At 42.3% G+C, this 17,992-nt stretch overlaps 1 protein-coding gene across 1 annotated transcript; it reads right to left on the bottom strand.

Moving 5' to 3' along the window:
• Positions 1–775: 775 nt before the first annotated feature.
• On the bottom strand, positions 776–14,012 carry tfap2b (transcription factor AP-2 beta; the record flags this gene model as incomplete). Its single annotated transcript, XM_080833679.1, has 7 exons — positions 776–1,085; positions 6,094–6,235; positions 6,640–6,758; positions 6,979–7,198; positions 9,014–9,074; positions 10,697–11,152; positions 13,932–14,012. 7 exons carry the CDS (start codon positions 14,010–14,012, stop codon positions 776–778), a joined length of 1,389 nt encoding a protein of 462 aa, XP_080689805.1.
• Between the last annotated feature and the right edge of the window lie 3,980 nt (positions 14,013–17,992).

Raw genomic sequence — 17,992 nt, 5'->3', positions numbered from 1 at the left:
TTTAACACGACTCCATAAAGACGGCAAGGCTCAAAATTAATCAGTATTAACATTTGGGGCATATAAAGTTTCATCTTCACCCAAAGCAGACACACACTGATGTACATGAGTGTATGTGAGTCAACCCTTTTTGAGTCAGTGGGTCTGACTGTTGCCATGAAAAGCATGCATCATTGCTCTGCTATCAACTATTCATGTTCTCTCTCTCGCTCTCTCTCTCTCTCTCTCTCCCTGTGTGTGTGTGTGTGTGTGTGTGTGAGTAGTATTCTGAGGTGTCTTTCTTCAGCCAGATTTCAACACTTCTGTTAGTCCAAACCTGATGGAGACAGTCCACCCCCCACCCCACCCCACCCCCCACACACAAACACACACATACACACAAACTTGTAGTTGTGAAATATTAATCTCTGTCTCTGTGAGCAGTAGCACTGTGGTGTCAGTCCAATAATACTCTCTCAAATCCATTTGCGGTATTCCATCATCTGGGCTCCCGACATCTTCTCCCACAGTTTTTCCTTCACTACCACCACTATCATGATCATCAACATCAACATCATCCACACAACATAAATGCAATCATAAAGCTAAGAGCATAAAGGACTTTTAAAACATCTGAGTGGTTTGTGTAAGCCGCTCTCTTTCACACATACACTCTCTCTCTCTCTCTCTCTCTCTGTGTCATGCCTCACATTCTTCATTTCATCCACTTGTTTCTCTTCTGATTTTCTTGTTTTCCCTTCTTTCTCTTATTTCCTTTTTTTTTTTTGTAAATCTCCTATTTCCGCTGCTTCTCCTCTTTGTCCCCACTTTTGGAGATGCTGTCGCCGCCGGCTCCGCCTCCTCCGTGGCGATTGGCTGCAGGGTTGTTGAGGAACATCTTGTCCAGTCCTTTGAGCGCCTCGCTCAAGTAGTTCTGGAGGCTGGTGAGGGCGGCGCAGATGGCTGGCGAGCCGAAGCCGTGCGTGATGAGGCTAAAGTGGGACAGGCAGCTCTGGATGCCTGGCTCCAGGATGGGGCTCGGCCGGGAGTTGCCCAACGGTGTCCGGTCCTGGGACAGGAGGTCGGTGAACTCCTTACAGAGCTGCCTACAGTAGAAAGAGAGAAGAAGAGAGAGTTAGGCATACTATAACACTGATATAATCCTCATCTAGAACATGAGATAACATTTCACACTAGGTTTATTGTGAGATTAACCCTCATAGTGGACCACTTCTTGGTAAGTCTTGTCCATGTCCATGAACGTCAAGCGAGTTAAAGTGAAAGACAGCTGATTTGAAACTATACACATTTCATCCCTTACAAGTTGGTTGTTATTTGTCAGTATTAGTCTTTCAATTATTTATTTAAAAAAATAGGGATTCAAGTAGTATCAGTAACCAGGGATACACTGAAAGGTACGCAATACTGAAAACACATACAAAAGCAGCCTGTATGAAATTCAACAGGCTGGTTTGTTAAAAGTCAAACCTCAAGGAAATAAGAAATAAATATCAAACGAAAGAGAAAAGCAACTGCCATTCTCAGCAAGTTATAGAAGTTGAGATGAAGGTCAGTACCACAAAATCTGTTTATGTGAGCTAATGTGTATTTTGGTGATATTTCTCAAAAAAAGACTAAACCTTTCATGGAATGTGTAAAATATAGTTGCATGTAAGGACACAAGGCATTGACACCAACTACAGTGAGTGGAAACTAAACTTGAGGCCATCTACTTTAACATTAAAATGTATCTTCTCACAAAACCATACATGTGAACATCATATCTCTACTTTCAGTTTCAGAATTGCACTGACTTGACAAGCCAAAACCCCAAACACGATATAGCCTTATATTTTTTCACATAGGAACGTCTGCTGTATCTGCCTGCCAGGAACCATCCCCATAAGCACACTACTGTATATGGCATCCGTGAATAACCTCCGCTAGGCTATGCTAATAAATATTATCAACCAGATTGTGATTATGTTCACCTCAGCATCCTATAAAATGAACAAATCATTCAACAAACAGCACTTCTTCATTCTTCCTGATATTTATCAGTTTGTATCAACTCAGGTCTCAAGTATCCCACAAATTACCATAATTACATACACATGATTTAAGGTGTGTGATGTACATGTGTCCACTATGTCTTAACTGTGATCCTGGTGTTCTATTCTGAACAAATCCAAACATAATAAACATCACATGCATTTAGAAAGAAATGCTTTTAATAGTGCCTCCAAGGACAATAAGCCAGGCAATAGTTAGGACGTCATTGACTCTTAAGGTCAATGGATCAATATCCTCGTATTCACATCATATTCACAGGGTTAAAGTGAAAGAAAAAAAAACTCAGACATTTATATTGAATTACATTCCCATTGTGTTAAAGCAGCAAAGCCATGTTTTGCAGTTCTTTGTATTCTGCAGCTAGTTGTTTGGATGTTCCAGGTCAATACACTTTGTCAATGCTATTAACACGGCGGGGGAGCTAACCGTGGTCCTGAAAGTAGGTGTCAGAGACAGCTGTGAAAGCATGCGAGCTTGGTTTTGATATCCCTTTGACATTAACCCCCATCATTGCATGATCCATTTGGGACCAGACAGGTCTTGTGGTTTAAATGAAAGCACAGCAAAACATTAAGGGATGTTTACATTTTTGTTTTTACAGTTGTGAAGGTTTCAGCAGCATTTTGTTGTGCTGTGTTTTTGAATGAGTTCATAATTGAAAGAAAAATTGATTATACAATCCAGAGCAGTGCATTAGTGATATCACCCTGGCTTTAGTGTGCTGTTTGCGACGAGAAATTAGAAAACACCGGAGGGCGAACAGAATCACTAATAATATTTTTCAATATGAAATATGCTGGATAATCTCATTCCCATATATTAAGTAAGGTATAAATGGTAAGCAGGGATTTTGTTGTTTTAAACTAGCTGAGCAATGTAATATAAATGACCTCTCTGAGATGGTAGCAGTGACAAGTTATTAGTGGGAAACTACTCTCTTGACACGATAGCAATAAAGATATAATGAGCATATTTTCCCTTTACGAGTAATTAAGTTAAAAGTCATATGTGAAATTGTCTATATGAAATGTCTGCAGCACACTCTACAATTTACTGACAACTTGCAAAGGTGTGAACAATTACACTTTACTGTTACTACATTTTTCTATAATACCATCTTTTGCCCATTTGATAAACAATTTACTGCTAGTCATCCATCAGGGACCAATCCCAGGCACATTTAGGAGCCCAGACTTTAAAACAGACATCTCCAAAAACTGCAGTGAACTGCCAAACATTACCATAAAGAACATGACAATGATTGCACCTTTTTTATCATTACAGGCATTTCAAAGGATACTGTTCTATTACTGATAGCTATATAAGAGGGCCCTTCATTTTTATGTGGCTAACAATAGCTTTCAACAGTGTCACGATCAAGGTAAGCAAGAGACACAATTGCTAAACGCTTGATGGATATGTGTTCCAAAACTAAAATAGTTGTGTCACAAATGTTGAAAATCAACCTTAATAGCAGCAATTTTCAGTAACTGTAGAGATACCATCTATTGACGTAAATTACATGGGACAGTGTGACAAAGGTTGCACTGCAAAACAGGCCACGTTTGAAAAGAAATCGGTTGATTGGAACATTATTTTATTATATAACTTAGCCTACTTTGTGGTAGTTCAAATCACTGCTCCAGCCAAAACATGAACTACCTCTAATGTTGCCCTTGTTTAGAGTAAACGTTGTCTTCCTGTTTTAAATCACTCAGAAGCAAACTAGCTTACTTGCTAGCAGTCGACCCAATGACGTAGGTCTAGCATCCACGCATCTTGAAAGGCCTTAATGCCGGTTAGATAAATACTTAAATGCGTGTCTTGGGCACTAACCCAGGAGTACCAACAGTAACCCAACCATGGTTTTACACGCTTAAAAAGACTGAAACTCAGCGTCTCCGTATCGTTTCAAAGTCTTTATCGATACTCATTATAGCCAGTCCTGTTATAAGAGCCAATGTCTCTGTCATACTGTTCCTCAGGTATGTACTTAAACATCTCCTGCTGCTGAATGACCTTTCTGCCGAAGCAGTCGAGACAGGCATGGTCAGTAGAAACTTAATTACATTGGGTATGTTTCGGTACATGGCCACTGTCTCCCCAGTGTTGTGTTGCGCCAGCTCGAGTTCTAGTTCCACATCTGCCAAGTCCAAACTGAGCATCACTTTGGTAACTAAGTGACGGCTAAGTTTAGGCTCCACCGCCTGCTTGATATTGTGCGTTAAAAAGTTAAATCAAACTACATTGCTTTCTTGTTTTTGTATTTAAAAAATGTCGACTTGCTTTCACTCTAATACATTCCGCTTCCGCCAATTCTCCTTCAAGTACACTTCTGTCTTCAATATGCTACTAATCATAACAAAACTGTCAGCCTGCCCCGAGCCACTGCTAGGGTACGCAGTGTGCGTATTTTGCGTACAGGTGGGGTCGCCACTGCTAAGAACCGCCTGTCACAATGACTGTGGAATGGCATGACCTGGGCACGCACCTCTCTCCATGTCTATCAACCCATTTCAACAGAGATAACACTATCGCACACCAAAACCTACAAACCATTTCTACTGAGTATGATGGAGCATTGACAAAAAACAACTGAAATGTTTTGTTTAGACATAATTCTACTGAAACCTTTACTAATGCAGTGTTTCAAGTGAAGCTGTGAATCTGAGGTACTATGCTCTGTCAAGTCAAGTGAGAGGTGGAGTGAAGACATTCCAGTGTGTAAATCCAGTCAGAAAGCAATGAAGCCATCACATGATTAACTCATACTGAGAGTGAAGCGGTCTACTGGGAGTCTCGCTCTTTCTGTCTGTGTCTGTCAGCGCTGTTGATTCCCTTCCTCTACCAGAGAGAGCGAACGAGACCAACAGAAAAAGAGGGAGAGAGAACTCCAATTCAAGAGAGAGACTCTCATGCATATGCATGTACTATGTTGGTGGTGGAATTTGATACAGGGAGAAACTCCCAAATCGTTTTACATCTGCCCCCACCCCAAAAAAGTATGCAGCCTCAAAAACGACCCCCGAAGCCCTACGTGCGCTTTGACCCCTCTCTTTTTTTCAGACTGTCTGCAAATAATTAAAGCACCGACATCACAGTCAGCTTTTTCCCAAGGAAACAGACAATTGAGATGCTATCGTGTCCACTAAACATCTAACACCACCAATCAAGGAAAATAATTAACCTCTTAGGTTAAATCAATTTAGAGTTGATTAATTGAGCAGCTGAGATAGCTCATGTTTTCCATCAAAACGCCACATCTGCTCACATTTCACTAAATAGTAAAAAAAAAAAAAAAAAAAAAAACAAGGCTAGGCTGACAACTCCTGTTCTATGTTATATTTTTCAAACTATGTCGTTTCTAAATAATAAAAAAAACGCCCTGTACTCGCAGATTTGTGTAAAGGTCGTTCGTGACATGCACAAATGCCTCATGTTGCCAATATTGTTGCGTCGCTCCAGAACATCTGCGGTTGTCTGGGCTTGTCAGATCTTGACCCACATTTTCTATCGAATGCTCAGAACCACAACAGACTTGTTGTCCGGTCTGGAGCTGGAGCCATTCTCTCGCGCTCTCATTCCACAGCGACAGAACGTCAGAGGAGCCCGAGGCGCGTGTGGACGGGGGGAGGGCGGGTTGGTATGACGGGACTCTGACAGACAGACTGTGAAAGGGGGAGAAGGCAGAGGGGGAGGGTGATGACCCTAGGCGAAACTTCAAGGGTAAAGCTGGCACTTTTAGACTTGAAACATTTCACTTAAATATAATGAGTTTCTCGCTCGATGCCAGGCTCAGAAGGATAAGGCAGTGCATTTCCCCGGCTCCGCGCGGCTCATTAGAGAGCGAAAGAGCGGGATGTGAAAAAAATCGGTAGCACTCCGCATAACCAATAGGATCACGTTTCATTACAACAGGAACCTTGAGCCATCCATTCCGGACTTTCATTTATCAAACAATGTGTTTCCAACACACAAAGCTATAATTCACCTCATATTGTTTTGCAGGTTAAAATAATGTATTCTTTGCCGGATACGTACTTTGTAGCCAGAAGCATGTTCTTCCGCGAGTGGAGCTCGTTGGGATCGGTGTGTTGTCTATTCAGGTATTCAGATACGGCTTTGGTGGGAAACTCCGTTTCACAGATGTAGCCGAAGTCCCGTGCTAAATGAACTGCTTCCCCTGTAATACAGAAGGAAATAATTGCTTTACTTTTATTTGTAACAAGCTACAAATAATTACATCGGCTGGATTACAATTTAAAATAAAATTAAGACCCAAACATCAGACAGCCACATGAGGATGTATTTGTCTACCCCAGAAAATATTATGTTTATAACTAGGTTTTTGCCAACACTGGAGAAAATCCAAATTCCTCAACAACTGCAGCCATTTTAATGGAGTGAAACACGTTTTGCTAATTTCCTAAGAACCTACAATTCGTATGCCTTTTGTAGTCTAAATCAATACATCACCTGCTTACTTCGTCCAGCCAATTTGTCTAGTCTAAAAATGTAAAGATTCAAGATGTAGGCTACTGGGGACAGGGTGCTTGTTCAGCGTTGTCAGGTCAGGTGAACTCCTACCTTCAACTAACGACGTCAATAAAGTGACATTCGCAGCTTTGCGTCTTCCAGCAGGTAAATTCAGGCCGATTTTCTCCAGCTTTTCTCTGAGTGATCTGCCTCCATTTTTTGACTTAGCTCTGGGAACACACAATTCAAAAAATTACTTTTTCACTTCCAAAGCCTGCACAATCTGCAAGTGTAAGCTCTCTGATATTGCGGATATAAATCAAGGCTTTGAAAAATAGATTTTGTAGAATAGTAAATCATTCGTTGTCAGCAAGATTAGGCCTTAATAATGATGTTTTAGTGCTCAAATCTAGGTGTGATGTCATCTCCTCTGTGGAGCGGCAGCCTCACCTACGGAGCACGCCGCCCAGCAGCGAAGCATTGAGGCACTCGGGCGGGGAGAGGCGCCGCTGGACCTCGCCCACGGTCACCTTGTACTTCGAGGTTGAGCTGAGTAGCGACAGGCGTCCCGGTACAGAGCAGAATACCTCGTTGACGTTGAGGTTCAAGCCACCGATAAGGCCATCCTTGCTCATCATCAGAGACGCCACGCTCTTGTGCGGAACTGGAACTGCGCGCGAGAGAGGATATGCTATAGTTGAGGAATTCATTAAAGTGTTAGCTACTACATTGCATAGGTCCTACAGCTGAGCCATGCTATAAATTGTGGTCTATATGAACAGTTATGAAATGAACAGCGAGAGGTGGATAATCATTTATGCTTATCCATATTTAATTGTTATAAAACAACATTTGGTCCATACAACGTGGTTTATACCTTAAAGGAAACAGGCTGATGTTTATTGCTGTGTGCGTTTATTGATTTATGCAATTATTGAGTATAATATTATGAAAATAGCGGTAAATTCACTAAAAACAATATTCAAGTGCCAAAACCATTGAGACAGCCGTTGGCGCGTAAGTGAGTCGTTGGATCATATAATCTGTTGCGGACACACACAGATCCCGACATAAAGAGCACTGTAAATGGCACACTCTTGTGTTATTGAATGACTCAAAATACGCTAAAACGTTAGAACATGTGTGTGTGGTTGTTTGCGTATGCGTGCGTGCGTGTGTGTGTGTGTCTTTTGTCCCTTCACAGCCATGATTGGTTTACTCAGTTTACAATCTGCATCTTCATTGCTTTAACCTTTGGCCCAGGGCCTCCTCTAAATGTCTATGTCCCCAGGATCTGCGTAGCTACGCCTTACAAACTTCTGAATTGTTAATGGCGTGCGACGTTCTCATCATTACATTATCGATTGTTGATTGACTCGAGCCTTCAAATCACATTAACCACCCTTTGACAGTTCTGCAAGCCTCCCGTCATTACCCACGTGCCGAACATCAGATAATGTGTGCCCTAATACTGGCGCTAATGGGGAAACAAGCTCGAGCCTGCGGAGACAGCGCTCGACGGGGTATAATGCCCAAAATGAGCTCTAAACGAGCTCACGAGATCCCCACGTGAAAAGCCATCCATCACAATGGCCACTTAAACTCCGTCCTCTGGGAACGCCGCGTGTCGCTTTACTAAATTACCGCTTCAAGTCCCTCATACTGCAAAAATATTAACACGAGCCCAGGGAGCGCTGCTCAAGCTATTACAGCCTCGCGAGTAGAAGCTAACTTTCTCTCTCACGATTTGACATGTAAATATTCGACAATGAGATAATCGTTTATCGTTTGCCTTGGACTAATGTTATTTTTGCGCACAGACCAACCCGGATAACTCAATTAATAACTGAAAATAATTCCTTTTTTGTGGGTTCTAGTCTATTCACTGTGGCTTTGTGCAGGATAAAACGCTGACAACAATGCCTCGGGTTAATGAACGCCATTGAGACCAGTGTACAACCAGTTCAATATTTAGAGTACCAAATTCCGGCAGAAACATCTCCTCAAAACTTGTTTGAAAGAGGTAAAAAAGAACAGAAGTTATAGCCTACTTTATCCTCTTACACAAATTAAAAAAATAACAGCCTGGGTAGGTTTAATTGAAAAGTCGCTGGAGTGTTTGCCAAAGCAAAAATGTTGAATGTTCAACGATAAAAAAAGTATACCTTCATTGGAGTAACTGGGTGCTGTAACGTATGTTTATTGTGTGTTAAGGCTGCAATTGTAAACCTGATGACAGGCCACTGAAGAGTTCGAGCCTGAAATATGCATGACATCATCTGCATATCAAATGAGCTACCTAATGTTCACGTTGGCGCACGCGCACTTTTGACACCCTCACCTGTGCCGGTCATGATGCCCACTATACGTTGGTACATCTGAGGTGAAACTGATGAAGTAGACCAGAAATATTTTACACCACGGTCCTACTAAGTGTTTATATGTTTATTTGTGCAACTGTGCATGCCTCCTTATATTTCTTTACCTTTCTTAATGACAGATTGGTCCAGTAAATTCATCCCACTGTGGTTGGCATCCTCGATAGTCTGTGAAAAGGTTAAGCGACAGTGAGATATAGTACTTCCGTTATGTGAGAGCATTGGAGCGGCCACCATCTGCACCAACAGAGCGCTCATTGTGACAGTTCCAGGCGAGCAATTCTCCTGCGATACTGAAATGTCGGCCAGCCCACATACCTAGTGAGATTCATGCATATAGAGTACGTTAACTGAAGTGTGAATAACTGTATGACAACTCGCAGACATAAGTTTCAGTTCTACATGGAATATTGTAACGCTACAGCCCTTGGCCTCTGCAGGACTCGTTAAATCGAAACCGATTTACGCAAAGCGATTGCTTTCATGCTGTTCACACAAAATAAAATATAATACATCTCTTCTCTGACACATCTCTAAACTGAATAGCTATCACGAAACACATGCAGGAACAAATCTAATCTAAATCAAATATTTAACTAAACTAATAAAAGCTATCATCACTACTTGTGACAATAACGCAACGCGTTAACATGGGAGGAAATCGGTTATATATTTTTTTCTATAGCCAAAATATTCTTTAATGGGACCATTTAAAACACAGACCTTGCAAAATAGGCTACTCATTTCAGTAAAAATAGCCCTGTGTTGAGTGTCATGCATAGCGCCTGCATTTATACAATGTGATGTGTTTACAACTAATGTAGAAAAAAAGCAATGTTAACAGAAAAATAATGTCAGGGGCTGTGTCCTCTATAATAACTAAGACAAAAAGGAAAAAAAGCGTTCATCACGCAGTAAACGTTGACCCCAGAAAACTGTGACATAAGGGCCACTATATGTGTTAAATCCTTGATCATTTTTTTTTCTAACGTAGAGTAAAAAAATAAAAAATACTAAAAAGATACCTAACACCAAATGTCACTGACCGGATGTTGCCGTCAAAACTGCCCACATTAAATGGAATTAGTTTCTAGGGCAGAGGGTAGCCTATAAGCCCGCCGGCGTAATACAAAAAATAAGGATAACATATATCTTCCACTAAGTTTTCAGTCTTCATTCTTTCAGCATTACTTAGACTTTCAGTCGACCGAATATATTTTTCCTTTTCATGTTAGAAGTAGGCCTAAGTAATATTCTCCTAAGCTGAACGAAGTTGTGTTTAAAATAAATTCATTTTTTTTTCATTATCAATATTCATTGGTTCATACACAAATGTAAATTTCTAACTTTATTTGTAAAGCAAATCACGTCCCAAATTTCGAAATGTCAGAAATAGTTTTAAAGGAAAATAGCCTATATTTGTTCCCTGTCCTCTTACTGGATATTATGCATTAATGCTTCCTGTCAAATATTAACCATCTACACTTCAGAAGATATGAGGAAATGACTCATGTTCAACACTGACTGTAGATTGCTCTCATACGAAGTGTAACAGAATATTTGAGATAAAACTCCAGTTTAACTATGCCAAAGCATTTCGAGTCCCTCTAGCAGAATTAACAGTTATTATTTCGTTAAAAATTGACTGTTGGAATGGAGTATGGAACCTCATAACATCCAGACATAGTTTTGTATTCAGTTCACAGAAGAGAAAACATTCACATTTCTGTTTACTTCAAAAGCCTCGCCAAAACTCCCTGAAGGCACGAGATTGCGAACTAATGACTCACCTGCACGTCCTCCATTCCATGCGCGAGCCCGTGCAGCGACAGGCTGTCTCCCATCCCGGCCTCGAGGCCATGGTGCGCGGAGTGGAGCAGCACATCCGGCCGCCGCACCGACGAGTAGTCCCGCCGATGGTCGAGCCCGGAGAGTTGCGGCAGGGAGGCGCGAGGCTGGGGTAAGAGTGAGCCGCTTTCCCCGCCCACCTCCTGCCGCTGGCGCGAGCCCCATGGGTGCTGCTGAGGCTGGTGCAGCGCGTTGAGTGAGTACGGGTCATTCACGTGCGAGTACGGGTCCTGACTCTGGTGGTACGGAAGGGGCTGGTAGGGCGGCGGGAAATAAGGTGGCTGGAAGTCCGAGGAGGGAGTGTGAGACAACGGGGGCGCGCTGGAGTAGGGTCCCTGCGACACCGAGCCCAGCTGGGACAGTCTGGAGCTGTGGCTCGACACACCGTCGTGACGGTCCTTCAGACGAGAAAGAAAACAGTGTCACACCACCAAGAAAAAAATACTGGCTACAAATTTGACTTGACAAATAGGATATGTTTTACTGAGGCAATTTTGTGTCAACGACGCATAAGAGTAAAAGCAAAAAACATCTATACACAAATTAAACCCAGTGTAGCAAATATTTGTTTAGATATCCTAAACAACTGTCAAAGTGAAAGACATTTAAAAAAGTCATAAAAAGTCATATTGAATTATTTGTCCAAGTTGCTCCGTTATTATACTTAACTTATTAACGATATAGAGTTTTCTTTGTTAACATTTTTGAAAATCTCATTAGATACTAAAAGCAGAAAGATGACAAATCCATGTTGGTACAAATCGCTCAAAGCAATGTTTAGGGTGTCTTTGTCAAAGAGGCTCTCGCTGGCCCCTGTCCAAATCAAACGACTCGAAACATTCAGTGGAATCACACCGCGTTCTTCTAAGACAAACTTTTAAAATATTTCTTTCCAAACGAAAAGCGAGAGTGCTTCGCGACTCACCGTTGCTGAGTACGTATGGACTAACATCTGTGCGAGGGGTTCTGTTCAGCCAGAAAACACACATGCACACACGCACAAACAAACAGGCACACGCTCAGGCTGCTGAGATCGGTCAGAAAATCGTTGGAGAATCCCGTTCCTCGCTTTTAGCTCCTCATAGTTACGGAAAGTAATAACTTCATGAAAACAGCATTCATTAAATAATCACTTTCTGCAGCGACAATCCTGGCAGATATCGGCTTGAGCCTACCGAATCAGTCCTCTTCCTCCGTTGCCAGAGTGAGTGAGTGTGCGCGCGCCGTGTCTTTGCCTCACTATACCTCCCCGGAATAATTGTTATTCATGACTCCTAATATTGCAGGAATACTTAAAGCACGGAGGGGCAGCGGCGCGTGAAGGCGCAGTCGGCGCTCGTGCTTCCTGCTGGTGTAAGTGACGTTCAGTCAGCGGAGAAATAGAAGAGGAGGAGGAAGAGGAGGAGGAGGACTCCAGTCAACAGGAAAACACGCGGAGGTGCTCGGAGGTGCTCTTTTTTTGCGTTGAACTGAGCAGTTCTTTTTTCCGTACTAAGCTCACCTCGTCCAGACCACTCTCTCCCTCTCTCTCTCTCTTGTATCCTACGTCTCGCAGCTTGGGGTGTCCTGGCCAGGCTTGGCCTTTTGACGTTCCCTGTTGTCTGTTTCTGTGCTATTGTTCTGTGGCCCTATCCGTTTCTTTCGTCAGAACAAACAAACTCCACAGTCAGCCGTTCGGCGAGCAGCTGAAACTGGGCCTGGTGCATAAGGCGAGGGTACACTCAGTCATCACAAGACCGTCGGCATCACAACAACAGTAACGGCGATGGCCACAACACGCGCGCGCACGCATACACACAGACACAATCACACATAACTCATTCAAGCACATTTCAACACCAAAACACAGACCAAGTCAAAAACCGACATATTCTCTCCAACATAGAAACTCCAAACATAGAGAAAGTAGCACTGATGAAAAACCACAAAGCTCAATCTAAATGGTGCTTAGGCAGACCCGAACCCAACACACAACAGTTCACTCAAACAGCCCATTTTAGTTTATTTATTAGCTGAGAAAAACTGTTCTGCAGAATGCAATTCCCAGGCAAAAATGCGAAACGACCTGCTGTGCCTTTCGCCCAGGCCTGCTGCCTATCCAAGCCACGACCGTTGTCTTTAGATGCATTTAATCAGCTCTTTTCTATAAAACAGCGCGCATTGTCAGAGATTTCACGCGCCGGGGTCAGGACGTTTAATTACCTGCATGCGGCTATGAGAGAAAAGCCATGTGGAGCTCGTGAAGGCGGCTTCCCGCGAGGATGAACTAAAGGGCCCTTTGAAAAGAGACCTCTAGAACTCTGACAAGCCGCTCGTTCTCCCACACGTGCATCATTCTGCTCTTTTGTGCTCGAGCCCCATCCGGAGAAGTCTTATTTGTTGTAATGCAGTCCTCTTTACACGCCAGTTTATCATTTTCTTTTCAATGTAGGCTACTTTGTAACCATTAGACCCTCCTTTCAGTCTCTAGTTTTAGCACACTCATCTTTGGTCCAAATGAGCCAGAATAAACTTCGTCAGACTAATAATATTCTCAGGAAATCTATGTTGGAATGTCATGCACATAACGGTTACAATAAATTATTCTGCAAACTGAGATAAATTGTGAGACCCTATTTGAACGAACAAGCTTTTTCTACAAAACAATGGCTTTTTGCATAATATACGAATAACTGGTTGAATTCAAAGATTAAAAAAAATAACGCAAAACTAATTTAAGGATGAGATCATTTTACATTTAATCTGGTTATTGACAGAAGGATCGGATTTATAACGGATTGTAGCCATATGCACATTATTTCAATGTTCAAAATGTGCAGGATTCCTATGCTTTTTTTAAAATCCTTAAATAACAATAACAATAAGCTCACTCAACACAGATGCTATACCTCACAAATCCCCCCATCCAAAATAATTGCATTTAAATAACCCTTATCCGAAGAAAAGACTTGCCCTGTGAAAAGGTTACCATATTGCCCTAATGCGTGTCGGCGCAACATTCTCAGAATCTGACGCTCTTCCTCATATATTGTAACTTGTGTTCTCAGCCTCATCCACGGAAAGCTGAACCACAATGTTCATAAAAGCCCTGATATGCTATTTTGGCGTGAATATAAGGTGAACCAGCAGCATAAAGACGCAGGCGCGCCAGATTGTCCACGCAAACGAGCACATTACCTCATATATATCTTCATACTTGACATTTTCCACCAGTTTCCACAGCATGTTCGCTCGCTGATCCCTGTAAACCGAGTGCATTCATGTGAGGAGTGGAGGTCTGAACTCTCTCTCACTCTCTCACTTTCTCTACCACCCCACACCCCCTCACGATGACACGCACATAGAAATAATCAGAGATTCCCCCATACCTTTAATGGGGTCTGTCTGACTTGCTGCAGTGGTAATAGCGGGGGTTAGAATAAGTGCATGAATGTGTGTGTGTGTGTGTGTGTGTGTGTGTGTGTGTGTGTGTGTGTGTGTGTGTGCGTGCGCGTATGTGTGTGTGTGTGTGTGTGTGTGTGTGTGTGTGTGTGTGTGTATGTGTGTGTGTGTGTGTATGTGTGGACCAAGCGTCCTGTTAAAGGTGGAGACTGACAGACGGAATAAAGTCCGCTTGCTTCCGCGTTCCTCTGTTCCCCATCACTGCGGGCAGAATGAGCGGGCTGACTGTACAAAAGTCACTGTTATGGCTTTACGACAGTGGCATACATTTGATGCACCAGGCTGCTTTGCACATGTTTGTTATTCGCTGCTACTGCTGTCACATTTAACAACAATGGTCATTGCTTTTAATATTTCAAACAAATATTGAAACAATTTAGCAATAAATTAAATGTTAGCCTATTTGAATGACTAACCAAATAAATAAGATCGACATTGTTACTGCTGGTGCTACTACTATCACCAAAAGCCTGATACTATTATTTGTAAGACCACTACCAGGCTATGGTGTACGAACCTACTACTAATATTAAATAAAAAACAATACTACTAGTAGGCCTAGTATTAATGGTAGTAGTAGGCTACTGGTGGTGGTGGTAGTGGGGTTAGGAGTAGTAGCAGTGGCAGACTATAACAACGATGGCAATGATTTTAGTTACAACGAAAAGAATAAGGATACAAAGCAGAATTACTGCCAAATAATTATTCGAGTGATTATTCGCCCGATTATTATTTTATAGTGCGTTATAATACAATTTTGACATTTATAATTCGCAACGCTATGTCATACATGTTGGAAACCCGATTGTATCACACTTAAGGTGAACAAGCACTATTTCTGCCCACTTCAGGTGGATCCTGTCAAGAGGTGCACTATACTTAAGCTAAAGTAATGTGGAAACGCCAGGCTAGAATGGAGGAGGAGTCCAATGGGTAATAGTACTCCACTGATCCAGGATCTGCCCTGAAGGTGAAGGCGGCACTGAGAGCTACTTTAAGTTGTGAACGTCTTAGTAAGAGTCTTTTTGCGCCATCTGCTGTCAAAAAGATGAACTTAAGATGAACACTGACTCTGTAGCTGTTGCCTGAAACACCCAAATTTGATATAACAAAAGGACTTATAATCGTTCTCTGCTTCTCTGTCTGTGTTAAAACTGAAGGACAAACGGATCACAGTCTACAGTCTACTTAAAGTGGTTTCTGTGTGGTGATCAATTTGATCACTGTTCACCTGGACATGCCTAGGATTGAAAAGAGAAGTTCCTTGGCTCCAGTGCAAACTCATGTACAAATTATAGCATCACTGATTTCCCAAGTGTACCAAGTGTAGGCCTATGTCTTTGCAGGAACTTTCCTCAAGTAAATAAAATGCATACACATTATAGGTAATTTATAGCAAACAGCTTGGATGAGCATTTATTTGAAAGATAAAGCTTTTCCGACTACACAAAACGCAGCTATGATCTTTGTTTAGTTTAGGGTGAAAATAACGTAAAGCAGAAAGGAAAAGAAGAATAGAACATGATTTGTTCTGTGTAGAGGTCTGCCCTGAGACGAGGTCTCTCCTTCACCGTTAGTCCGCCCTTCATCAATCATTGATTACTAATATCACAGTTGCATTGTGAATCGCTCTTCTAAAAATAACGATGATGCGTATCACAAGATACAAGTTTCGACTAACACAGATGGGCTGAGGATATCACCACACCACACGCCAATGACACGTGCCAACAAGGACGCCCGAGGTGCACTACATGCACACAGAACTCGATCCAAACGACCCATCCGGCCCACTAGGCCCCAATCCCATTCACTCATTCATGTTTTGGGCATGTAAAGTCTCAAAGCAACATTGAAAATTAATTTATATAGAACACTAATACCATGTGTGACACAAGGCTGTTTCTCCCATTCCCTTCCATGTCATGCCCGGACTCACTCGATGAGAACCGAAGCGCCGCAAGGTATTGAGAACGCGAAAAAGAGAAAACTACCTGTCATTCTGGGAACATTTCTGGGTGCATCTTTCCATATATTTACACAACGTGCGTTTAGTTCTGTCCTGTCTCGTATAAGACAGATGTCTGTGCGAACTCGAGAGGTGTCCCTAGCCCCCCCTGCGGCCGGCCAGGAGGTCTACACAGTCTGAACCAACCACGAGGCATCCACATGAATGAAACAATCTGTCGCTGCGCCGTCATTAGCTGACTCTCACTGCTTCTTGGAACCGTTTTAACAGAGTAGCATAAATGTTTGATCGCCCCTGCTGCCTGCAATGGTTAGCCAGACACAAACCAACGCACCCTTTAAAAATATACAGACAGATATTGCTGTGCCCCTTCATGCAGAGAGAGACACACACACACTCATACACACACACACACACACACACACACACACACACACACACACACACACACACACACACACACACACACACAGACACACACACACACACACACACACACACACACACACACAAAGCATTCTCTTAGGGCATGTCTTGAAGCAATGACAGATGTCCTGACAGTTTGGGAAGAGAACAGGCTCTGCTCTGTTTTTGTGCTACATTTTTCAGCTCTTTTATCTTCACATGCTGTGAGCTACCCCTTGGATTCTGATGTCCTATGTAGGCTATCTAGACTATAGTCTACTTATACTCAGGTACATACATTCACATACCAAGAGACAACACATACAAGTAGACTACATACAGGTGTCTTCCGCCTATAGTCAATAAGCCTTTAAAGCTCCATGAGTTTTTGTCTTAGATTCATAAAAAGAACACCCATAGGAACCTTTAATCTTCTTAATGTATGACACTTGTGCATGGATGTTTTGTAGTTAGAGGAAATATACATAAACATCAAGGCATGTCAGAGTACCAAAAAAGTCTAAAAGGCCTCAGTCCCTGATTCACCACACAGTAGTGGTCGGGACCAGCAGTAACACTTTACACCACAAGATGGCGCTCGTGGAACATAGTAAATGTAAAAATGTAAAAATAATCTTTAAAACAGGTTGGCCTCTTAAAACCTGTCTTTGTCATATATGTGTCTATGCACTCATATAGCCTTAACCTCGGAAGCCTTGTAAAGTTGAAGAAGGAATTTTCATCCTAAAGAGAAATGTTTTGGTAGAAACCTTCTACACAGTTTTACTTCCTCTTTATCTAGTTAATCTGTACAGAGTAACTCCCTGGATTTTCCTTTTATAAATACATGTATTAATTTGGTTACTTATACAAGTGATGAAATTCAAACAAATTTCAAATAACCTCCATCACCATCCACAACCATCTACATAGTTATTGTATCCATCAGGCTACATAGACCTACTTTAAACACAAATCGCCCCACAAATATATTCCCCATGCGATTGCTAAACATTTGAGCCCAACTGTCAGCCATCCGCCTGCTGTCCCGTGTATTTAGCATTAATTCCCGTCTTAATGACTGTAATGCTGCTGCATACTGCATGAGTGCAAGAGCATCCCTGACCACATGGAATGTTGAACGGGTTCCCGCTGCTCCTGTGGAGTTTCAGATGGCTTGGGTGTCAGAGTCACTGTCGTTGCCTATAGCCTATAGGCCTAAAGCCCAACGTGATATCAGGCCATGGTTGTGATGTTCTCAGTGATCCGGGGGGAATGCAGAGGACACGTACTATTTTGCGGTGTAGAACAGGCTTGTCCATATGGCCCTCAGCCTCTTTAGTGAACTATTTTGTGCTTTCACATAAGTTTGATGTGTGGTACTCAAACACATTGTCTGGAAGAAGTCTGAGTTAGTGGCAGT

This window comes from Sprattus sprattus, assembly GCF_963457725.1.
Source record: "Sprattus sprattus genome assembly, chromosome: 2".
In the NCBI taxonomy this organism is placed as follows: Eukaryota; Metazoa; Chordata; class Actinopteri; order Clupeiformes; family Clupeidae; genus Sprattus; species Sprattus sprattus.
The sequence above is the reverse complement of the archived record's forward strand: the minus strand, read 5'-3'. Positions and strand labels throughout refer to the sequence as shown.